Source organism: Geotrypetes seraphini, chromosome 5 (assembly GCF_902459505.1).
Source record: "Geotrypetes seraphini chromosome 5, aGeoSer1.1, whole genome shotgun sequence".
Classification (NCBI taxonomy): domain Eukaryota; kingdom Metazoa; phylum Chordata; class Amphibia; order Gymnophiona; family Dermophiidae; genus Geotrypetes; species Geotrypetes seraphini.
Window position 1 is genome coordinate 116808653 of NC_047088.1, and position 26125 is coordinate 116834777.

At 41.0% G+C, this 26125-nt stretch overlaps 1 protein-coding gene across 15 annotated transcripts in view; it reads left to right on the forward strand.

The window, feature by feature from the left end:
- Positions 1-26125, forward strand: part of PCNT (pericentrin) — an 820497-nt gene that overhangs the window by 263735 nt on the left and 530637 nt on the right. For all 15 annotated transcript variants that reach the window (XR_004539480.1, XR_004539479.1, XR_004539483.1 and 12 more), the window contains one exon: positions 18717-18890. Coding sequence is in view for 5 of the 15 variants with exons in the window: in XM_033944852.1 (XP_033800743.1) it covers positions 18717-18890 (174 nt within the window). In the remaining 10 variants the exon portion in view is untranslated. The remainder of the gene's footprint in view (positions 1-18716; positions 18891-26125) is intronic.

Here is a 26125-nt window from a genome sequence, read left to right on the forward strand (position 1 = left end):
GAGGTGATAGGCTCAGGAGTAATCTAAGGAAATACTTTTTTACAGAAAGGGTGGTAGATGCGTGGAACAGTCTCCCGGTAGAGGTGGTAGAGACAGACTGTGTCTGATTTCAAGAAAGCCTGGGATAGTCACATGGGATCTCTTAGAGGATGAGATAATGGTTACTGTGGATGAGCAGACTGGATGGGCATATTTGGCCTTTATCTGCCATCATGTTTTTAGGTCACAGTTGGTGTCCGAATATTTTAAATCTGGTCCATTTGGAGCTGTTTCTGAGGCAGAAAATCCTTTTCCTCCATTCTAATGCTGTTTAAAACTGCAGACAGTCTGACACTACATAAATGAGTAAAACCTCCATTATTTCTTGTGGGAATTTCTGAGGTGGCTTGTAAAATGATTTTAGTCTTTTTTTAATAGTTTCTGTGGGTAGTGTCTGGTCCCTCTCCTCCCCATACCCCAAATTGCTATTTTTTATTTTTTGATTTCATTTATTTTTGGCGTGAATTTGCTGGCGGCAGCCAACTTGGATTTTAAACTATCTTTTTTTCAAAGTTTTATTTCTGTCTCAATATCCCTCGATTTGCTTAAAAATCATTTGGGATGGACTCCCCACCCCTAGTCTAATGAATGTGTACATTGATTGCTCCGGATTGACACCAGATCAGCGACCGTGCATGCTGGGGGGAGGGGGCTGGAGCTTCAGACCTCACCTCCTCCAAGTACTCTAAGGCTGGGGAGCCATTCTGGGTTTGTGACTTCAGAAAAAATTCTCGCCCAGAGGCCGTTCTGGAGTCTGGTGCAAAACACCTGCATTCCAAGTCTGGGGACTTTTTTGGTGCAGTGCATGTGTCTCAACAGAGTCCTGCCATGGGGTGTGACTTTTCACCAGATTTTATTTGGCTTCTATCAAAAGCTTATTCCTCAGATCATGCTTGTTTGATACAGCTGGTTCCTTCTCAGCCTTTTGCACTGGCAGTGGAGCTTCCTGTTTGGGAGCCCTCTTGTCCGACTGTGGCAGACCACGATTGCTGTAGTTGCCATTCAGATATATGCCTCTTCTGTTTCCTGACACTGCTTCTTTATTGGATATGCTAATATCCTCGCAGGGACTAGTCTTTCGGCTGCCCTGGGAGTCCGGATTTGGGTGCTGATCCTTTTATCCACAGACTTTTTAAGCGTGATTCTGTTCACCTTTTTATTGCTGAGGTTCTGAAAGAGCTCAAATTGGATTCTCCACCTTCTACTTCTCAGGCTTCGGTAATGGACCGTCCTCATGTGCCTTTTTCCATCCCCTCCACAGCTCCTTGGTCTGGTTATAGAACAATGTGATACCCCAGAAAGCTCTTTCCGATCTAATGCTAAGTCTAACCTTTATAATAATAATAATAACAGTATATATACCGCAGGACTGTGAAGTTCTATGCGGTTTACAAAGATTAAAAGATGGTACAAATTGATTGAACTTAACAGAGGTGAAAGATAGTGGTTAACAGCTCAAGGGAACAGTTATTGAAGAGAAAGAGTTGTACGGGTCAGCTGTCTAGATACTTCAGGAACAGATATGTTTTTAGGCGTTTCCTGAATTCCTCATAAGTAGTAGGCGTAAGCAATTGTTCTAGATCTTTACCCCATAATGCTGCCTGATGTGAGAAAAGGTGTTGATGGTGTCTTTTGAGTTTACATCCTCTAACTGGGGGGGAAACGAAGTTCAAATGTGAGCTTCTCTTATGTCTGTTGGCTGAGAAGGAGAAAAAGTCAGTTATGTATTTACTAGTCTTATAGCCCGTTACATTAATGGGTGCTAGAATATATGTGTGTATGTGTCTGTCTTTATTTCTTTTTCTCTCTCCTTAGCCGCTTTCTGTGTTGTTGTTTTTTTTTTTGGGGGGGGGGTTCCTTGGCTGTCCACAACCACCCCTTGCCTGCTCCCCGTCCATTATCCCTTCCTTTTACCTCCCCTGTGTCCTCCACCACTCCATCACTGCTCACCTTATCCAGCAGCAGCCCCTTTGTTTTACCTCCCCCCTGTCCATCATCACCTTCTTCCTGCTCCCCCTGCACGGTTTAGTCACTGGCCTCATTAACAATTTAAAGTATATCCTTATAAGCAAAATACAAAATATCAAACCATAACCAACCTACTGCATCACTGCTTATCCTCTCCTGTATTGCATTGCAAATGGCAACGTGCCTGGTGAACCCTTTCAGCCTCGGCTACATTGGGAATGCTCCAGACTGTGTTATAACTGTTCCTTTCCCATCTCACCTCCTGAGAGTGAAAAGGAGAGTGTTTGGACTTTTAAAAAGACCCCGGGGGAAGTTCTGAAGTTGAATTTTTGTTGTTAGTATGTGCAGAGAGGGAAGGTATAGTCCACGACACCAGGATGTTAACTTTGTAGTTGCGGCCATTTTGAAGATCGTTCTGCCCTGCCCTGCCCTGCTCCTCTCAAGATCCCCGACTGCATCGGACTTCCGACGCAGGTGGGGATCCTGAGAGGAGCTGCTGCCTCGTCTTTCAACTTAAAAATACAGTAAGGCAAGGAGCAGGGCAGACCGAAGAACAGCACGGCTAACAGCCGCCGCGTCCGACATCCGCCTCGGGGGAGGAGAGAGGACTTCAGGCAAGGAGCAGGGCAGACCAAAAAACAGCACGGGCCGACAGCCGCCGCGTCCGACATCCGCCTCGGGGGAGGAGAGAGGACTTCAGGCAAGGAGCAGGGCAGACCAAAAAACAGCACGGGCCGACAGCCGCCGCGTCCGACATCCGCCTCGGGGGAGGAGAGAGGACTTCAGGCAAGGAGCAGGGCAGAGCAAAAAACAGCACGGGCCGACAGCCGCACGGAAAACGGACGCACGCGATGGGAATGCGCATGCGCGGCCTAGCATTTTATTATATTAGATGGGCTAGACCGTATAGTACTTTAAAGCAAAGACAGGCAAACTTAAACTTTACGCTTGCCTCTATTGGTAGCCAATGCAGCTGTCGGTAGTAAGGTGTCACATGATCAAATTTCTTTAGCCCAAAAATCAGTTTGACCACTACATTTTGCATTAATTGTAATTGTTGCATATTCTTTTTGGAAAATGCTAAATAGGCGATATTACAGTAATCAAGTTGACTCAGTACGAGGGATTGTACTAGGATTCTAAATGCTGACATATCAAAATATGCTGTAATGGATCGAAGTTTCCAGAGAGTGAAAAAACCCTTTTTGATTAAGGAGTCTACTTGGTCTTTCATGGTTAGACACGGATCTAGTGTTACACCCAGTATCTTCATAGTAATCTGAATAGGATAACTAAGTGTATTGATGCATAGTGGTGTTTTGGTGTCAAGCGGTTGTGGCGAAGCTACAAAAAATTTTGTTTTTTCTGAATTAAGTTTCAGTTTGAATTCAGTCATCCATTGCTCCATCAAATTTAGTGCTTCTGATGCCTTGGGAGTAACTTCCGAGAGAGAGTTAGCAAATGGGATGATGATCGTAGAGTCATCTGCGTAACTGAATAATTTTATCCCCAGCTGGGTCAATTACGCACCTAGTGAGGACATGTAGACATTGAAAAGCAATGAGGATAGTGGTGACTCTTGCGGTACGTCAGATGGATTGCTCCAGGTATCGGAGAGATCATAATTGAAACGTACTTGATAGGTACGGGACATAAGGAAGCCTCGAAACCAGTCCAACACCTCTTCCGTAATACCAATTGCATCTAGGCATTGTAGCATTTTCCCTTGGTCCACTAGGTCAAAGGCAGAGCTCATATCAAATTGCATGATCAGGGCATTAAGGCCTTTGCTGAACAAGAGACGCAGATTATCTAAGATAGCCGCAATTACTGTCTCAGTACTGAACAAAGGTCTAAAACCGGATTGAGTTTCATGCAAGAGAGAGAACTGATCAAGATATTCCATCAATTGGGTATGTACCAATCCTTCCATGATTTTTACAATAAATGGAATGGATGCTACTGGTCTATAGTTGGTTACCAGTACTGATGATTCTTTACTATTTTTTTGGAATTGGGGTTATTATTATGTGACCGTTATTAGTGAGGAACTTTCCATTTTTTAGGTTATGGGCTAAGTAAAGCAGCAAAGATAGTTTAAATTCTAATGGAGCCGCTTTCATAATTTCCGGGGGACATGAGTCCAGAACGCAGTATGATTTAGAGTATTTGTTATATAGTTTGATATAAGTATTCCATTCTAAATCTTGAAAGGAACTCCAGATCATGTCTGCTGGTATTTCATTTCCTTGTATGTTAGCTATTTGATGATCATTAGTGTCATTTGTCGAACAGTTGTTTCTTAGGTTTTTAATTTTTGAATCGAAATGCTGTGCTAAATCATTTGCTGAAGGTAGTTTAATATTGTGCACGAGTTGAGTGTAGTGTGTGGTGTCAAATAAATTCGTAACCAAGTTGAACAGTTCTTTTGTATTGATTCCTTTTGAACTAGTGCTAGATAAGTTGATTTTAGAAGAGTAGAATGCTTTACATTTGTCTTATCAGTTGTTTGTAGATTTTTATGTTAGATCTCCAGTTGTTACGGTCTGACAAGTCTCCTGTTTTTTTCCAAATTCTTTCCAGTCGTCTTACTAGCTGTTTCATTTTTAGAAGTTCGGTGTCAAACCATTTGTTATATTTATTTGTGCAGCTTTTGCTATTTCGTTTAGGGGCAATTTTATCTAAAATGGATGTGCTAGTTTTCATCCAGTGATCCCAGAAATCGACTCCTTCAGCTATCTCTGCTTGTAGTTCATATTGTGACCAATATTCTTCTGGATTAATATAACCTCTTGTGTGATGTTCTCTTTTTATCCTTGGATGTGTTTTAGATTTTAAATGAGTCCAGATTAACTTGAAATAATAAGTAAAATGGTCAGACCAGATATCATGACACCAGGTGCCATCAGGTAGAGAGATGGCAGGGTCTAAAATTTCCTTTGTGGACATAGCTACCACATCTAAGTGATGACCTTTTTCATGTGTTTGTGTGGGTAAAGGGAGATTATAATTGAGTAGAGATAGAAAGTTTTTAAAGTCTTCGTATCTGGATTGTCCTCTTCATCTAGGTGTATGTTTATGTCACCTGCGATGATATTGTAAGAAGGAATAATTGAATTATGTAGAACAAATTCACAAAAGTCCTCTTTGGTTTTTGGCCAGCTTTTCAGTGGGACATAGAATAATATGCAAGATAGGGATTCTTCTAGTCCTTATTACTGATTTTACAGGCTAATATTTCTAACTGATTGGTCATTTTGGAATCCAATAATTCAAACTCAAATCCTTCCTTAAGAATAATTGCTAATCCTCCCCCTTTTCTACCCTCATGCTTTAGCGTAAGGATTTTGAAATTATCTGGTAGAAGATCAATTATTATTGGATCATCTTCAGACAATAGCCATGTTTCGGTTAGAAAAAGACAGGCTATTTGCTTGCTGATGATCCAATCTTTAATTAGAAAAGCTTTATTCCTGACAGATCTAGTATTAAGATATGCACAGGGAACAAAGGCGGATGTGATAGGTTTGGTAGGAGTAGTGGTTCTGATAGGTTTTACTTCCCTTATTCTTTTTTTTAAGGGTTCGTTGGTGTCTTCCTTTATTTGAGATTACATTAATATGATTTATCTTGTCTTTTTGTGAGTTAATTATATGCTTGATTGATAGATCAGGGTAATGGATTGAATGTAATTGTGGATAGAGTGAGTTAACATCTTTGATGCTACCGCTTATTAGATAGATCAATAAAATCAATAGGAAATTCATGTTTGCAGGGTAGAATGTCTCTTCCTGTCACAATAGCTATATTAGTTTCCATAATACTCCTAATTTCTAGGTTGTTTAGTTAATAAACAGATTGATATAGCTTTTAAGATGTAGCCAGTAACTGGTAATAGTGATTGTGTTGGGGGAGTTAGCTCTCACAACTTAAGTCACACATGCGTCTAATACATGCGTTTAACAATCACTCATGCGTCTTAATACATGGGTGTAATACATGCGTCTAACATATGCATCTAATGCATGTGCCTAATTCACCCATCTAATATATGCGTTTGACGTGTCTAATATATGCATCCCATGCGTCTAATACATGCGTTTAGCAATCACATATGTGTCTAATACATGTGTCTAATGTGTCTAATACATGCATCTAATGTATTTAGTACATGCGTCCCAGGCGTCTACTACTACATGCGTTTAGCAATCACACATGCATCTATCCTCCTGGCTGTTGATTTTCAGCAGAGTTTTGAACAGCCTAAAGTGGATTCCGCCGTGGTGCAGGCTATCCGGTGCATGGCCCTCCCCCTAGTGATGGGGGAGTGATGCTTAAGGGGACTCAGGATTGCAGGGTGGATATTATGCTGAAAAAGCTTTTTGTAGAACGTCTTTAGGTATCAAAGAGGCAATGGCGGCTGCTGCTTCCTTTATGGCGTGAGCCTGTCATACCAGACTGCACAGTGTGTCCTCTGTGGCGGTGCATGTCTGTCCTCCGCTGGTGATGGATGGTGTGGATTATGTGGTAGAGGCTCTTTATGATCTCATTCAAGTTCTTGGTAAAGTCTCTGCTTATGCAGTGTCTGTGTGCCGGACTCTTTGGATCCATCTTTGGGCTGGGGACACTGCCTCAAAGGCCACTTTAAGCAGACTTCCTTTCAAGAGCCAGCTTCTTTTTGTTAATGGTCTAGATGACCTCATCACAGGTGAACAAATTTTGCCAGATGTCAGGAGGGGATTGTAGTGCTTTTCATACCTCCCGTAGGTATCATCGGGAATCCGCAGGTCTTTCCTCCCAGAAATATTCCCAGGGCTACTGTTCACAGTAGAACAGTTCCAATTCCAGGCATCTGGTTGCTGTACAGCGGCCTAAAAAGCCCTGATGACACCAGGGTTGGCAGGGCTTCCTCATATTGGAGGCCAAGTTCTCATTTTTATCAGGAGTAGACTCAATGGGTGCTGGTCATCATTCGGGAGGGGTACAAGTTAGACCTCTCTTTCCTGCCTCTGGATTTGTTTCTGGACTCTGGCAGGTTGGCCGGAAAAAGAGTCCAGGGTCCGCGATACTCTGCAATGTCTCTTAGACATTGGAGCGATGGAACTCATTCTAGAACATGAATCAGGCTTAGGCAGATACTCCTTATACTTTATTTGTGCCACAGAAAGGCTCAGAGGAGTGGAGACTCATTCTGGATCTAAATTCAGTCAACTGCTTCTTGTGAATTCCTCATTTTTGCATGGAAACAAAGCTCACAGTGATAGATTCAGACTCTCCAGGAGCGTTTCTGGTGTCCTTGGATCTCAGAGAGGCTTACATAAGAACATAAGAATTGCCGCTGCTTGGTCAGACCAGTGGTCCTTCGTGCCCAGCAGTCCGCTCACGCGGCGGCCCCTAGTGCTCTAAATGAGCCCAGCCTCACCTGCATACTTTCCAGTTGAGCAGGAACTTGTCCAACTTGAATCCCTGGAGGGTGTTTTCCCCTACAACAGACTCCGGGAGAATGTTCCAGTTTTCTACCATTCTCTGGGTGAAGAAGAACTTCCTTATGTTCGTACAGAATCTATCTCCTTTCAATTTTAGAGAGTGCCCTCTCGTTCTCCCTTCCTTGGAGAGGGTGATCAACCTGTCTTTATCTACTTAGCCAATTCCCTTCAGTATCTTGACTGTTTTGATCATGTCCCCTCTCAGTCTCCTCTTTTTAAGGGAGAAGAGGCCCAGTTTCTCTAATCTCTCGCTGTACGGCAACTCCTCCAGCCCCTTAACCATTTTAGTTGCTCTTTTCTGGACCCTTTTGAGTAGTACCATGTCCTTCTTCATGTACGGCGGCCAGTGCTAGACGCAGTACTCCAGGTGAGGACGCACCATGGCCCGGTATAGCGGCATGATGATAATAATTTATTTTTTATATACCGCTATACCAAAAAGTTTGAAGCGGTTTACAACAAGAACAATTAATACATACAGTTTGAATAAGAATAACATAAGAGATAAAATAAGCAAATAAAATTGAAGTAGATCAGTTAAAACAAGAGATTTTATTTAAAATCACGGAACGTATTAAGGCGTCAACCTATCAAACAGATGGGTCTTTAGCAGTTTTCTGTAATCAAAATAAGAAGTAGCCTATAACATAGTTTTTCCAAGCCCCATATTCAATTTAGCGGCCTGGAAAGTGAAAGTTCTCTCAAGAAACTTCTTGTATTGACAGGATTTAATAGAGGAATAGTTAAACAGGTTAATCCTACGTGTACTCTTGTTAGAATGACTCAAGAGAAAATGAAGAGCAAGATAGTCTGGTAACATACCTAAACTGCTTTATAACAGATAATAAAGAATTTAAACAGAACTCTGGACTCTACCGGCAACCAATGAAGTTTTTGATAAAAAGGAGTAATGTGCTCCCATTTTTTTTATCCAAAAATGAGGCGAACAGCTGTGTTTTGAATCAATCTCAGTTTCTTGAGTATTTTCTTGTAAGCCCCTAGATACACAATATTACATTAATCCAGGATGCTCAAAATAGAAGACTGCACCAGCAGATGAAAAGAGGCTTCGTCAAAAAACTTCTTAATGGTGAATAGCTTCCAGAGTACCAAAATACATTTCTTAAACACTAAGTCAGTATGTTTTTCCAGGGTAAGGTGTTTATTCAGAGTTATACCTAGTATTTTTATGCATTGTTCTAAGTTATATTCCCTCCCACTCACATGAATCATAGTTTCTTTTATCTTATCATTGGACATTGCTAGGAAAAATATGGTTTTTTCATTGTTTATTTTCAGTTTAAAAGCAGTCATCCAAAGCTCAGTCTAGTTTAAAATGTTAAAGAATTTGTGAATTCAGATGACAGACATGTTAGCAGGATGACTATAGTGATATCATCTGCATAGATATAAAAATTAAGCTTTAAACTTTGCAACAGATTTCCCAGCGACACAAGATAGATATTAAACAGCGTAGGGGTCAAAGGAGAGCTCTGCAGAGCCCCGCAAAAGTTTTCCCAACTGTAAGACAGATTACCATCCTTAAGCACCTGGTACGATCTTATAGTCAGAAATCCTTGGAACCAATTCAGAACTTTTCCCAAAATTCCTATGGATTCCAGGCAATCCAATAGAATAATATGGTCTACAAAGTCAAAGGCAGAGCTAAGATCCAACTGTAGAATCAGAGTGCTTGTGCCTTGACTAAATAGGGAATGTAAATGGTTTAACAAAGAGGCCATAACTGTATCGGTACTAAAACATGACCTGAAGCCTGATTGGTTATTATGCAGGATACTAAAATTTGTCCAAATAGGTAGTCAATTCAGTATTTACCAGCCCCTCCAGTAATTTAATGGCCAGAGGAATACTAGCAATGGGTCTGAAATTTGATATAATATTTGATGATTCTTTGATTTTTTTTTTGATTGGTGTTATCACTATTTGACCCTGTTTCTCTGGGAACTTCCCAGTGGATAATAGAAAGTTAATCCAAATTAGCAGCTTGGCTTTAAAATTAACCGGGGCCACTTTCATGAAGTTTGGGGGACAACTATCAAGTCTGCAGTATGATTTGACATACTTATTATAATACTTGTTAAATATTTGCCAATCTATAGCAGGAAATTTGTTCCAACTCAAATCTGCTCTAGGAGCATCTAAATCCTGAATAATAAGGAAACACCAATGATGATGAGCCAAACCAGCTAAAGTGTGTCTTAATTTTTGTACTTTCAAATTGAAAAAATCTGCCAAATTATTTGCAGTCAGTACAGAGTCTTCTACAGGACCAGTAAGTCTCAATATCGTAAAGGTCATTAACTAATTTAAAAAGACTACTATTATTAATTGATACATTTCCGATTTTTTGGGCATAGAATTTTTTGCGTTTCTCCTTTGTTATATTTTTGTAGACTCTCAGTTTTTGCCACCAAGCCTCTCTAAGCTCTAAAATTCCTGATTTGGCCCATTGTCTTTCTAATTTCCTTAATTCCCTTTTTGCCATCAGAAGCTCTGAGTCGAACCATCTATCTAAGTTTCTAGTTCTCTTTCTTCTTACTTTAATGGGGGCCATTTCATTTAAAATATGATAACCATCTCTGATCTGTTCGTGATCCCCTTCTTTATCATTCCTAGTATTCTGTTTGCCCTTTTCGCCGCCGCACATTGCGCGGACGGCTTCATCGATGTATTCCGATCTATACGAAGCATCGCAGGTCTCTGTATTTTCCATGTTCTGCAACAGCATTTCCAGTTCACAGCTCTGCCCTTTGGCTTTGTGACGGTGCCCCACACTTTCAACAATGTGATGGTAGTTGTGGCAGCTTTTCTCTGCCGGCAGGGGATCCAGGTTCATCCTTTCTTGGACAACTGGTTGATCTGGGTTTCATCTCATCAGGAGTGTGAAAGTGTGGTGGAGACGGTGGTATCTCAGGTGTAGGCATTGGCAACTTCAGGAAGAACCACTTGACACCCTCCGAGTCCCTGGAGTATCTGGGCCTTCTCTTCAACACAAACAGGGTTGTATGTTTCTTTCCAAGGCACGCAGACAGAAACTTCAACAGAAGATCTTGCTTGACGAACTTGCTGCACTTCTTCGAGGGAGTAAACAGGCAGATAGACAAGGGTGACCCGGTCGACATTGTATATCTGGATTTTCAGAAGGCATTCGACAAGGTTCCGCATGAACCGACTACTTCGAAAAATTGCGAGCCATGGAATTGAGGATGAAATACTCACGTGGATTAAAAACTGGCTGGCAGATAGGAAACAGAGAGTGGGGGTAAATGGACAATACTCGGAAAAGCGTCACGAGTGGAGTGCCACAGGGTTGGGTGCTTGGACCCATGCTCTTCAACATATTTATAAACGACCTGGAAATTGGTACGACGAGGGAGGTGATTAAATTTGCAGATGATACGAAATTATTCAGAGTAGTGAAGATGCAGGAGGATTGCGAAGACCTGCAGCGTGATATAAACATGCTTGAGAAATTGGCCATGACATGGCAAATGAGGTTTAACGTGGATAAGTGTAAGGTGATGCATGTCGGTAACAATAATCTTATGCATGAATACAGGATGTCCGGTGCAGTACTTGGAGAGATCCTCCAGGAAAGAGACTTGAGAGTAATTGTCGACAAGTCAATGAAGCCGTCTGCGCAATGTGCAGCGGCGGCGGTGAAAAGGGCAAACAGGATGCTGGGAATGATTAAGAAGGCGATCACAAATAGATCAGAGAAGGTTATCGTGCTTCTGTACTGGGCCATGGTACGCCCTCACCTGGAATAGTGTGTCCAGCACTGGTCGCCCTACATGAAGAAGGACACAGTACTACTCGAAAGGGTCCAGAGAAGTGACTAAAATGGTTAAGGGGCTGGAGGAGATGCCGTAGAGAAACTGGGCCTCTTCTTCCTTGAAAAGAGGAGACTGAGGGGACATGATCGAAACATTCAAGATAATGAAGGGAATAAACTTAGTAGATAAAGACAGTTTGTTCACCCTCTCCAAGATAGAGAGAACTAGAGGGCACTCTCTAAAGTTAAAAGGGGATAGATTCCGTACAAATGTAAGGAAGTTCTTCTTCACCCAGAGAGTGGTAGAAAACTGGAACGTTCTTCTGGAGGCTGTTATAGGGGAAAACACCCTCCAGGGATTCAAGACAAGGTTAGACAAGTTCCTGCTGAACCAGAATGTATGCAGGTAAGGCTTGTCTCAGTTAGGGCACTGGCCGTGGGAGCGGACTGCTGGGCACGATGGACCACTGATCTGACCCAGCAGCTGCATTATATTTAGCTTCTGTGATCTGTGGGAGCCTGGAGGTGGTCCTCTGGACCAGAGTGCACATGCGCCTTTACAGGAGTTAAAATAATAATAATAATAATAATAACTTTATTTTTCTATACCGCCATAGTCAGGCGACTTCTAGGCGGTTTACATTGTAAGAGGGCTGGACATTCAGCGAATAACAAAAGGTCTTAATACAAAACAATAAGTCTACATACAATACAATACAGTACAGTACAATACAGTGAGTCTAAATACAATACAATACAATAAGACTAGATACAATACCATGCAATGTGTCTAATACAATATAATAGTCTAATGGAAAACTAATGTGCTAATTGGAGTTCTATTGGTAATGAATACCTGAATACTTTAGAGCTTACATATGAGTAGGAGTTCTATGAGTAGAGGATATCTGAATAGATGAGGAGCTTCTTGAGAGGAAGAAAAGGCGTTTACGGGGAGGGGAGTCCTAGTGAGGGAGGGTCCTAGTGAGGAAGGGGACAGTTTTAGTCAACGAATTTAGCGAATAGGGCGGTTTTGATCGATTTACGGAAGGCACTGTAAGACAGATTGGGTTCGTTTATGTAGTTTTTCAGCCAAACTTGCTGTCTGCTTGCTTGGAACTTAAAGGTTCTGTCCAGGAATGATTTGTATCTGCAACCTGTAATCTTTGGGTATGCAAAGAAGTTTTTGTTTCTGGTTGCTCGTGTGGGGTTGTGCAGGATGAAGTGAGTTTGCAGGTATGAAGGTGCTAGTCCCCAGGCTTGCCTGAAACAGGTGCAAGCAAATTTGAATAGTATTCGCGCTTCTATTGGAAGCCAATGCAGTTTTTTTTAGTAGGGGCTGATGTGATCGTTTTTTCTTAGTCCGAAAATTAGGCGAACGGCGGTGTTTTGTATTAATCTCAGTTTTTTTATTGTTTTTTGTGGGATGCCCAGGTAGATGATGTTGCAGTAGTCAAGAATGGATAGGATCAGTGCCTGTACCAGCAACCTGAATGACGTTGGGTCAAAGTATTTTTTTATGGTCCTTAGTTTCCATAGCGTGTAAAAACATTTTTTCACTAGTGAGTTTGTGTGGTCAATCATAGTTAGATGAGTGTCTAGGGTGATACCGAGTATAATCATGATGGCAGATAAAGGCCAAATGGCCCATCTAGTCTGCCCATCCACAGGAACCATTATCTCTTTCTCTCTCACAGAGATCCCAGGTGCCTATCCCAGGCTCTCTTGAATTCAGACAGTCTCTGTTTCTACCACCTCTTCCGGGAGACTATTCCACGCATCTACCACCATTTCCATAAAAAAGTATTTCCTCAGATTACTCCAGAGCCTGTCACCTCTTAACTTCATCTTATGCCCTCTCATTGCAGAGTTTCTTTTCAAATGAAAGAGACTCAACTCATGCACATTTATATTACGTAGGTATTTAAACGACTCTATCATATCTCCCCTCTCCTGCTTTTTCTCCCAAGTATACAGATTGAGATCTTTAAGTCTGTCCCCATATGCCTTATTACTAAGAGCACACACCATTTTAGTAGCCTTCCTCTGGACCGACTCCATCCTTTTTATATCTTTTTGAGGGTGCAGCCTCCAGAATTGTACAAAGTATTCTAAATGAGGTCTCACCAGAGTCTTATACAGAGGCATCAATACCTCCTTTTTCCTACCTCTCCCTATGTAACCTAGCATCCTTCTAGCTTTTACTGTCACCTTTTTAACCTGTTTGGCCACCTTAAGATCATCACCTACAATCACACTCAAGTCCCGCTCTTCCGTTGTGCACAAAAGTTCTTCACCCCGTAAACTGTACCGTTCCCTCTGGTTTTTGCAGTCTAAATGCATGACCTTGCATTTCTTAGCATTAAATTTTAGCTGTCAAATTTCAGAATATTCTTCAAACTTCGCCAGGTCTTTATGTTATTCACACCATCCGGCATGCCTACTGTAGTGCAGATTTTGGTATCATCCGCAAAGAGGCAAATTTTACCCAGCAACCCTTCAGCAATATTATCTATAAAAATGTTAAAAAGAATGTTTCCTCCTCTCTTGGTGGTCTGTGCAGGGCCATCCCCTTCAGATGCCACTCCCCTGGATAATACCAGCTCACAGCAGCTTGAGCTGGTGGCTTCAGGTGGAGGCTCTCTGCCATGGCTGGCTTCTTTGGATTTTTGAATGGATACCAGCCTGTTGGGGTGGGGTGGGGTACTTAATATTGGGACCCCTCTATTCGTGGACAGTGGATTCCTCATCCGAAACATTGGTCAATCAATTGTCTGGAGCTTCGGGCAATTCGGCTGATGCTACTCACTTTCAAGACCCTTCTGGAAGGAAAAGTGGTGCATGTATTCTCCAACAACGCCGTTGTGTTGGCGTACGTAAATCATTAAGGGGGCACAAGAAGCACTCCCTTGGGCCAGGAGGCTCATTTGCTGTTCCAGTGGGTATAAGCACATCTTCTGTCTCTCTCGGCGGTCAATGTGGCTGGAGTAGTCACTGTTCAGGCAGACTTTCTCAGTGGACAGGTCCTGGACTGGGAGAATGATCCCTCTCGCGAAAGGTATTCTGTCTGATCATACAGCACTGGGGTAAGCCTCAGATGGACTTGATGGCTTTAGCAGAGAGCTCAAAGGCCAGGCGCTTTATCAGTCAACGAACACAGTACAGAAGGCTAGGGCTGGATGCCTTGGTTCAGTCCTGGCCGGCTCATTTATGTGTTCCCTTCATGACCTCTGGTCACCTGTCGGTCATCTGCCGGATAGCGACGCATACCTTGGTTTCTAGTAGCTTCGGATTGGCCTCTTCACCTTTGATATTTAGATCTTGTCTGTCTTCAGCGGGACGAGACATTTCAGCTTTCTCTTTATCGCTACCTTCTCAGTCGGGGGCTGGTGCCCATGGAGAACCCATGGTGCTTTGGTCTTTTGACATGGCTCTTGAGCACTCAGCCTTGATTCAGTGCGGTTATTCAGATGTAGTTATTTTGACTCTTGCACTCAAAGAAACCTCTACTATGGCTTCTTGTGCCAAAGCCTGGAAAGCTTTCCAGCAGTGGTGTGCTAAAGATCAGTTGGAGCATGAAAGGACTCCCTTTTCGGTGGTCCTAACTTTTCTTCAAGTGGGCCTAGAGAAGGGTTTAGCGGTGGCCTTCCTTAAAGTTCCATTTGAAGGCTTTTCGTGCTCTAGAGAATGAGGAGGCGCTAATTTGCTTACTGCTCATCCAGATGTGGCCAGGTTTATGAGAGGGGCACTTCGTTTGTGACCTCCCTTGCATTGTCTTTTTCCCTTTGTGGAATCTTAACATTATTCTTCAAGGCCTCCATTTGAGCCACTGAAGGATGCTGCTTTTCTGGATCTGATGATCAAGACTGACTTCTGGTTGCCATTGTCTCGGCACAACATTGTTCAGAGATTCAGACTCATTCGTGCAGGGAGCCCTTTCTTCATATTACAGGTGCAGGAGTTGTTCTCTGTACTGTACCTTCCTTTCTTCTGAAGATGGTTCTGCCTTCCATGTCATTTGTCTATGTTTCATTCCACTGGCTTAGAACCGATGGATCAGATCTTACGCAAGTTGGATGTCAGGAGAATCTGTTTGTTTGTTTATTTTTTTTTAAATGTGTATACTGTATATTACCTATAAGTTTACATAATAACAGGTATAAAATGTTAAACAAGACATACATATGTTAAATATTACAAATCACCATACTTTAAAGGAGTCAGCAGGCACAGAAGACAAGAAAGCATTAACAAATAATTGTTTAACATTTTCATAAAATTCATCCTAGCATACAGAAACGCAAGATTTCTAGCAATGCATTCCAAAGCTTTACACCCACTACTTTTTGATAACATGGCTGTACCAGTCTTAATATGGGAGATTGGCAGCTTCCCTTTGAATATAATCTCATACTATTTTCTGCTCTCAAACTTCTTGTAGGCTGATAGATTTCAAGAAACCCTGAAAAATAGTAGGAGAGACTTGGTACAAAATCTGATGTATTATGGAAAGAACTTTGAATTGGACTCTTTGCTGCATTGGCAGCCAATGCAGTTGCTTCAAAATTGGTGTTATATGAATCACTCTAGAACTGTGGTCTCAAACTCGCGGCCTGCCAGGTACTATTTTGAGGCCCTCGGTATTATAAAAAATGATTCTTTAGGGAAAACTTGTGCCTTAAGTGTCCAGTGGTTGCGTTCTGAAACGTTGCTCGCTTCACTGCTGTAAACTCACGCAAGCGCTTTCCTGCATTTGTACATGATTGTCCTCTCCACTCCACTCCACTTCACAATCACCTACAGACACAGGAAAGCGCTTGCGTGAGGTTACAGTAGTGAGGCAGGCAACGTTCTAGAACGTAACCATTGGAGGCAGTGCAGCTTGTCCGGTGCTGGAGGAGGTGAGAGCTGAAGGTAGTTACGGACGTGACCACCGGACACTTAAGGCTCAAGTTTTCCATAAAGAATCATTCTTTATAATACCGAGGACCTCAAAATACTTGGTCCAAAATAGTTGGCCTAAAATCTTGTCTCTTGCAGTTGATGCTTTGATAGTTTTTCATTTTCTGTATGTTGCATTGCTTTCAGCTGTGTATTTCAGATTTCAAATAATCCACATTTTGGAATTGTAAGTACTTACCTCATGCAAAGCTGTCATTTCTTTAATAAGACATTAACTATTTTTTCTGCGGCCCTCTAAGTACCTACAAATTCAAAATGTGGCCCTACAAAGGGATTGAGTTTGAGACCACTGCTCTAGAAGTACCTGTGATCAATCTAGCTGTAGAATTAATCAACATCTGGCGAGAGTCCTCCAATTGCATTGCTACCATTAGAGGGCAGTGCTTCAATATTGTGTCTTCATCACTAGGTACAGGAAGTTTGCCTGGCATTCTGCACAGCATGCCTATCTCTCACTATTGAAAATGTGATAGTGAAACAGTACCCTCCACTGGCAGGACGACAGGTGGAGGACTGCTGCTCAGCTTAGAGGGAACAGTGCTTGATAGTGCATTACAATAATCCACCCTAATCAGGATCAATGCATGCACTACACTTCGAAAGGCATAATTTGGTAACATAGGCTTTAATGTATATAACATTGCAACTGTATATATCCTACCTATATTGTTTTTAATACTTGTTTTTCCTTTGTCAGACAACTATCCAAACACTCTCCCAATACTGTCATCTCTTTTTTTACTTGCTCCATTATTTGGGTAAGATTAATGATTTCAGGCTGTCTGATTACCTTTTTGTACTGATTGCTGCACCTCGCCATGGTTGGCCAGCATCCAAATCCTCGATGGCTTCAAATGACTATTTCTGTGACTTACATTACACATGGAAAGCAGCCGCCAATTTCTCTTAAAGCCTGCTTGACTAGAAGGGTTGCTACATCATGGGTAGTCTCATGTGATTAATCCCATTGAAATTTTACCGAGTGGATGTGGCATCTCGATCTGATGCTGCTTAAGGGACCTTGGTTTTGAGGGCAGGCTCTTCAGTCCCTCCCTAGATACTACCATTGCTTTGGTATGTTACCTAGCGTATGGAATCCAGAAGAGAAGTAACAGAATGGAAGATTAGGTTTTTATCTTCAATATTCTTCTTTTTCTTAGTCCCTGTAGGATTCCATATGACCCGCCCTTTCTGTGTACACTCAGTTGTTTGGAATAGCCTGCTTCTTTCTGCCTCAGTTATTCTCCTTACAGGCTTGAAGATTTTCCAGCCAATTGCTAGATCCTGTGGGGAGTTTTCCACTTCTGTGAATATGCTTAACTGAAGGCTGTCTCCTGTGGGTGCTTATTACACACAGCAGGTTAATTATCCATTTTTCTTCGATGTTTTGCTGGATTGCCTTTGTGCCTGTTTATTACTTGTTTCAAGTTTTACAGAGTAGACCAGGTCAGAAATTATGTATGTTGCTGGGGATCTTTCCCTGCTCCCCCTTGTCATGGATTTGTTCAGATATGTTGCTTGGCTTTGGGACTCAATTGGATATGTTTCTAGCTTTCAATCTAAGAGGGAGGAGCATGTGCTCAGAAAAGTGTTGGATTTCTGCAACTCCCAGATTGCGAGTTGGGATTGAACACCTAGCATATGGAATCCTACAGAGACTAACAGAAGATTATCGAAGGTAAAAATTATACAAACCACAAACAAGCCTGGATTGGTAACCAATATAGCCTAATGATCAGTGCAGAAATGAAGATTAAAGGCTCCTTTTACGAAGGTGCACTAGGGGCTTAACACACGGAATAGTGCGCGTTAGCTGCTACCGCCTCCTTTTGAGCAGGTGGTAGATTTGCGATAAAACGCTAGCGCACCTTCGTAAAAGGAGCCCCTAATCTTCATTTCTGCACTGATCATTAGGCTATATTGGTTACCAATCTAGGCTTGTTTGTGGTTTGTATAATTTTCAATATGCTCTGAGGTTCCAGTCCCGAGTATTTTTCACAGTCCTTAGCAATTCTTGCATCTTAGATGCTAATGAACTTGGCGTCATTACTTGCTTAAGTTTCCATATAGTAGATGAATTTGATTATACAAAAGTTTGATTCCTCTCTTCGGTTCCAAGCAGCCAAACTTTGGTTTGCTTTCCCTCTTCATTTAAGACAAGTTTTCTCTTAAGTTTTTGTTGGGCTATAAAAACATTTTATTTTGCAATATATTATACTAATGATAATGAAATATTTTTGTATTTGATTTTTTTGGTCCTTGCTGTATTCACCAGTTCTAAATTTAGTATATTGCTTAGAACCCAATATTAGGGATTGGGTGATTAATATCTATAGAGAATAGAATAGAATATCAGTGGAGAACTGTTCCTCTTTCTTCTGTAGCATTTTATAATATGATTTATTAAGTAGGGAAGCTTTCCATGTCATGTTTCCCCCATGCAATCTTAACTTTTTTTCTAATAGGATGCTGAAGATACTTCCTGTGACTGGAAAGGAGAGATTCTTCATAATGTTCAAGGCTTATTTGAAAAAGAACATGTCTCCTTGCATTCCGAGCTGCTTCCTCATTTCCATGACCATAGTTCTGGAGACAGAGGTTCTTTAATAGAGAAGTTGGAACATATAGTGAAAGAACAGGTATCTAAAATAATTTCCTCCAATAGTTTTTCTACATGGAATCCTTATAATTTGGATACACCCTATGTGCAATGTTAATGTGATCACCATCCAAATGTGACTCATTCCAATAACTCAAAAATATTAAAAGTGAAGGAAAATACTACAGAAGCCTCTGTCTAGGTCAGGGGTAGGCAATTCTGGTCCTCAAGAGCCGGAGCCAGGTCAGGTTTTCAGGATATCCACAATAAATATGCATGAAATAGATTGGGATCTCAAGGAGGCAGTGCATGCAAATCCATCTCATACATATCCATTGTTTATATCCTGAAAACCTGACCTGGCTCCAGCTCTCGAGGACCGGAATTGCCTACCCCTGGCCTAGGCAATTGAATTGTTACTATAAAAGAGAGACTTAAGTCACCAATAGCACAAAGCTGGAATCGATCATAGGGTAAAAAATTCCACTTATTAAGGTGCAATCAAATGCAAAAACTTCTGTAAATAGTATTTGCTGACAACAGCATACAACTTGACACTTATCTTGTGCATTGCCCATCTTCAATACAATCCCATTAGGACCCATTTTACTTAAGACTTTGTGAAGGATTCTAGAAAGGTGCTTAAACTGTGTCAGAAAAACTGGCCTCATAACTCATCTACTGTAAAAAGTTGGTGATTGCTTATCTAGTAGTGTCTGGGTTTTTTCATGACTTGTCAATAAATATGTGAAGCATCTTCATTTATTTTATTCTTTCCAACTTGGTGGAAATCGGAAGGAATTCAGAAGGGTTTTTTTTTTTGTTGCTTTTTAGTTGTTCAAGATGCAGGCTTTATTTGAAAATGTACAATTGGATAATCCACATAAAATATATCTAGGACCTAAACCATTGTAAGGTATGGACCCAACATAGTTCAATTTTTTGTTTGTTCTCCTCTCCATGTCTCTTTCAGTTTGACAGTGGACAACAGAATCCTCTCTACAACAAAACTTGTTCAGACCGTAGCATCATATGCTGCCATAACTCCCTCTGCTCCCCCTTGTCCCTTCAGTAAAATAACTTGTATATCCTGGTGACCAGAGGGCTTAATGGGAATAGCAAAATCTCAGTTAATCCCCACCCTTGACCCAGCCCAACTAGACAGAAATCTTTACTTTTATATCTGGTTTAGCTTTATCCTCTGTCTCTGCTTTTTCTTGGTTTTCTCCGCCTTCATGTTCTTTGTCTTGTCTTTTTAAAAAAAATCTTTATTCATTTTAAAAACCAACATCAAATGCAACATATTATCAAACAATTTATAAAATAAAGCAGCACTTAATTCCATCAATTGATATAATAAGTACATATCCCATCCCCCCCCTTTTATACAGTATAAAGACAATCATGAGTAATACAAATGACCAAGATAAGCAAATTACAATTGAAAAATAAATTACCGTATTTGCCGGCGTATAGGACGACTGGGCGTATAAGACGACCCCCCAACTTTTAGTTAAAAAATAGAGTTTTGTGTTATACTCGCCGTATAAGACGACCCCTTCTTCCGCACACCTTCTCTACCGCCCCGGGTGCAGCACAGCCGGCCAGGTTCCCTTACTTTTGTGGCACTTCCCCGACCGACCGACAACAGCCCCGGTCCGACAAACCTCCCTGCCCTTAACCGCGAATCTAAATTACCTTCTTACAGCTGCTGTAAGAAGGTATTTAGATTCGCGGCTACAGGGCAGGGAGGATTGTCGGACCCGGGCTGTTATCGGTCGGTCGGGGAAGTGCCACAAAAGTAAGGGAACCTGGCCGGCTGTGCTGCAACCGGGGCGGGGCGGCCGCCCCTCTCTCTTGGTACCGCGAGGCTACTCTCCTTCTCCTTACCTGCCATGCCTGCAGCACAGAGCCGAACGGAAGTCTTCCCGACGTCAGCGCTGACGTCGGAGGGAGGGAGGGCTTTGTTTACGGTCCTTTACGGGAAAGAGAGGGCCTGTTGAGAGTGGAGAAGACAGACATTAGAGGGGTACAGGTAAAGACAATAATAACACTTATAAAAGCGGATAAAACAGGCAGTATTTAAATTGTAAAAGTAAGATATAAATACCTGGAGTAGGAGTACTAATACAAAACGAGTAAGTAAAACAAACTTGAAATAAAATAAGGTTAAATTAAGATTGAATCATAGAATTAAAAAAAAATTCAAGTGGTTAAAACAGTTAAATAAACGTTTTAAAAGCAGAGTGGTGAGTCATCAGGCAAAGCAATTGCATCAGGCGCAACCCATCAAAGAACCCAAGGCTACCTAAGTGAATCACTGCGCTGCTACAGGCAAGTACTGAGAGCTGAGGGGAGGGGAGGAAGCCATTGTTGAAGGCTGGGAAGCTGCTGGACAAGGGAAAATAAAGGGAGAGCTGCTACTGGACCTGGAGGGAGGGAGGAGAAATGCTGCTGAGAGGGGAGGAGGGGAAGGAAAGAAAGTTACTGCTGGACAGGGGAGGAGGAAAAAAGAAGGAAACAGCTGGCAGGCAGATTAGAGGAGGGGAAGGGGTCAGGGTGGAACAGAGAGATCAGATGATGGGAAGGGGGGTCAGCAGAGAAATAAGGAGAGAGTGACAAAGATGCTAGATTTGGTATAGGAGAGAGAAGAATGAAGAGACCAGTGAAGCTGGAATGAATCATGTAAAAAGGAAACAGGGGGCACAGGCTGGATGGAAAGGGGAGAGGGGCATAAAAGAAGGCAGATACCATATGGAAGGGGGAGAGGACAGACAGTGGATGGAAAAGGCAGAAACTGGATTGAAGAGATAGAGAGGGCAGACGCTGGAAGGAAGAGAGTGAAAAGAAGATGAAAGCAGAAACCAGAGACACCAAAAGGTAGAAAAAATAATAATTTCATTTCTTTTTTGTGATTAGAATATATCAGATTTAAAATATGTATCCTGCTAGAGCTGGTGTTAGACAGGCAATGCTTTTTTAGCTTCCAGCTGACTTAGGGGTCTCTCTGACCAGGGGGCACTCCCCTAACACTATTCCTGACATGTGTGACTGCGGTATTCTGTTAGCATGATATTTCTGTGTAGCATTCTGTAATAATTTGGCTTGTTCAGTTTTCTTGATAGTAGAGGGGATATATGTGAAGGGGAGGGGAAACAGGGGTTTTGTTGGTCCTTGCTCTGTATATTTGTATTTATAAAATGACAATTATACAGAATATTGTTTCTTTTTATACTTTAATTAAATGCATTCAATATAAAATCATAACTGAGGCTTGTGCGGATGGGATCAGATGGTTTGTGGGGACCGAGCTTGCAGAGACGAGGCGGAAATGGTTTTTTAAAATTTCAGTCTTAGTAGTAATTCTTTTATTTCCGCCGGTCCATAGGTGTAAAAAGGTTGAAGAACACTGCGCTAGATGATGTGTTATCAGATGGAAAGATGCTTGACTTTTCACGACTGCAACAAACATTTGGTATTGCAAAATCTCAAGTATATAAGTGGTTGCAGTTGAAGCAGGCCATTCGGAAGGGGTTTCCTGAATGACACAATTTAAAAACTCAGTATAGCCTGCCGGGTTTGTGCTTCCAGTCAGATTTACAGGGGCATCAGGCAGCCAAGTGGTATAAATTAATATCTGAATTTTTTTAATAAGAAACCAAAAACTAGTCTTAAAGACATTTGGAGCATGAGATAAAGCAGCAGATTTCTGCGTCTCAATGGCCACAAATTTGGATTTAGAGGATGAGATGTACAGTGTCTGCTTCTATGAGATAAACATGTTTTTTTTCTGTTGCACAGAAGGTTTTGGACCCCTGTTCGATTACAAAAATTAGATAGTTCTAAGTCAAATAGATGCTGGCAATGCCATCTCGATATATGGACAATGGATCATCTGCTCTTCTTTTGTCCCTTGATACTTAACTTTTGGCGATCTATTTGGGGTCAAATTAATACAATGCTGGAAGTTCCATTGGCATTCCTTTACGGGAAAGAGAGGGCCAGCAAAGAATTATGGGAGGAGTCATCGGCCTCCGGCGCGCGCCAAAGGAGCGCACCTAAGGAGCAGATCCTGCTCCTTTATGCGCTCCTTCATGCAGCCCCTTCATTTATTACTAACTTCACGTTATAACCCTCTCTCTATTTCATTCTCGTTAGCTCTCCCCTCCCTCCATAGATTGTGTTACTTCATTCTCAACTTATATTTCTTTTTTCTCGTGAATTTTCATAGCTCAGTACCTGATTTCTATAGTTTTCCATCCGTTATCCCAAATTCCATGTCGTCCATCCCAACTATCTGGGGCCGTCGCCATGCGGAACCCATAACTTTCAAGCATCAACTCAAACCTCACTTAAGGCAACTTATTTCCATCCCACTTCATCCCCCTTCCAATCCCTGCTTTAATCAACCCCACCACCCCCTTACAATTAATTTTTGGCCTCATAAATGTTCGCTCTATAAAAAACAAACATCATCTAATCCATGATATTATTACACAACACAAGCTTCATATTCTATGTCTTACAGAAATCTGGCTAACTCAGGGAGATGATGCTTACATTACTCAGGCCTGCCCACCTAATTATAAAACATTTTTTCAACCCCGTTCTAATAAAAAAGGAGGTGGACTAGCAATTATACATCATACCTCAATTCCACTCCAAGTAAATACTTCCACCTTCTTTTCTCACTTTCCTATTGAATCTCTCCAATTTTCAATCAAACTCTCCTCTTCTCTTAACTTTCTCCTTATCTATGCACCCCCGCCAATAACTAAAATCTCTCTCTCATCTCTTATCTCCACTTTAACTGAATTCAATATTGCATATCCTGAGTCTATAATTCTTGGAGACTTTAATATCCATTTCAACTCTCCTAATCACAATAACACTTCCGAACTCTTAACTCTAATTTCTGATTTATCACTGTCTCCTCTCATTCATACGCCTACACATTCCGCAGGAAATATTCTAGACATGATCTTATGCCCAACCACTATGACTGATTTTTTCTATAATTTTGATTTCATTCTAGTACCATGGTCAGATCACACTTTAATCACTTGGCAATCTAACATACCAACTCATTCAAATATCATCAAACCGATAAACAATTCTTTTATCAACCGTAATCTAAATACCATAACTCTTCCTGCCATTCAATCCTCCTTTGACTTAAATCTCAATGATTTTTCATCACTATCTATCACAGAACAATTTTCTAATTGGGAAACCGCTACAAAGTCCCTACTAGACTCATTAGCTCCTAAATCTGTCAAACAAAAAAATAAACCAACTCTTAACTCTACTCCCAAGAAACACCAACCCTGGTTTAATGAAAACTTGATTCTCCTCCGTCGACAGGTACGGTCAGCAGAAAACAAATGGCGAAAAAATCATCATAATAGTGACCTTTTGTCATATAAAGATAAAGCTACACACTACAAAAAAATCATTCAACAAACAAAAAAAGATTATTACTCAAACCTTATCTCCACCACTAGTAACTCATCTACTCTTTTTAGTATTGCACAATCTCTTTCGAAATACTCAAAAAAAAACCTCCCCCCTCCAGATTCATCTCTACCATCTGCTAAGGAACTATCCCTCTTCTTTGACAACAAAGTCACTACTATCCGAACTCACCTCGGACCTTCTCTTCCAGCTTTTTCGCTTCCTACTAATAATGATTTAACTTTCTTACCTCTCAGTTCCTTCTCTAATTTCAAACTACCATCTTTAACTCAACTATCCTCTATTTTACAATCTATAAATTCTTCCAATAACTTTATTGAAAGTTTTCCCCCATCTCTTCTCAAAAAATTCTTTTCTTTTTTTGGTCCCTATATAAGGGAAATGATTTCCAAATCTTTTACTGACTGCTGCGTCCCTACTACATGGAAATCAGCTCTAGTCTTCCCTAAACTTAAACAACACAACTCCGATCCCTCTATACCAAATAACTACCGTCCCATAGCCAATCTGCCATTTATCTCTAAAATTGCCGAAAAAATTATTCATTCTCAATTATCAGAATTTTTTGATCAAACACATGCTTTACATCCTTATCAGACTGGTTTTCGAACTTCACATTCCACAGAATTATCATTACTTGGTCTAATTACAACCATACAATACTCTCACGATCATTTAAAATCAGTAATATTAATTTCCCTTGATTTATCTGCAGCCTTTGACACTATCGATCATTCCCTCCTCTTATCCAGATTAGCTGAATGCAACATTACAGGTCACGCTCTCAAATGGTTCACATCCTATTTTCATCAACGTTACTTTACAGTTCATGCAAAAAGTCAAACTTCTTCTCCGATAACTCAAACTTTTGGAGTTCCTCAAGGCTCGATTTTATCACCACTACTGTTCAATATCTTTCTTTCCCCTCTTCTTTCTCTCGCCCAATCACTGGGATTCACAATTTTCGCCTATGCTGACGATATACAGCTACTCTTCCCGATAAATACTTCAAACCCTTTAGAAATAAATGATCTAAACACCAAACTAGATATTGTAAGTGATTGGCTTTTCTCTAACAAACTTTCACTAAACATTGATAAATCTAGTGGTATTCTGCTCCCTATCAAAAAATCTGAAACTTTACCAGGAACTGTTTATATCAAATCCACACCTTTAGCAATGGATACTAAAGTAAAACTATTAGGAGTAATTATCGATAGAGATCTTTCCTTTCATGACCACATAAGCTCAGTAGTAAAAACCTGTTTCTTTAAATTACGCATCATCCGTTCACTTAGCTCTATTCTAAATAATGATTCAATTAACATCCTCATTCATTCCCTAGTCATTTCGCATTTAGATTACTGTAATTCTTTGTTAAATGGATTACCTCAAAAAGAACTTCGACGGTTGCAACTTATACAAAATACTGCAATAAAACTAGTCTACAAAATAGGTAAATTTGAACATGTCACCCCTCTTCTTAAAGAAGCTCATTGGCTCCCAGTCACGCATCGTATAACCTACAAAATCTTACTACTTACCTTCAAAATCAAACAATCTCACTTACCTTTATTCCTCGATAAATTATTAATTCCCCAAAGCTCTCCCCGATCCTTACGATCCACCGATCAAAAACTTATTTTTATTCCGTCTCTAAAAGAGTCCTACTATACTAGGAAAACTAACTTTGCTATTACTGCTCCAACCTTATGGAATTCTCTCCCTCAATTTCTTCATGACGAAAATCATCTACAAAAATTTAAAACCAATCTTAAAACTTTCCTATTCCAAGATGCC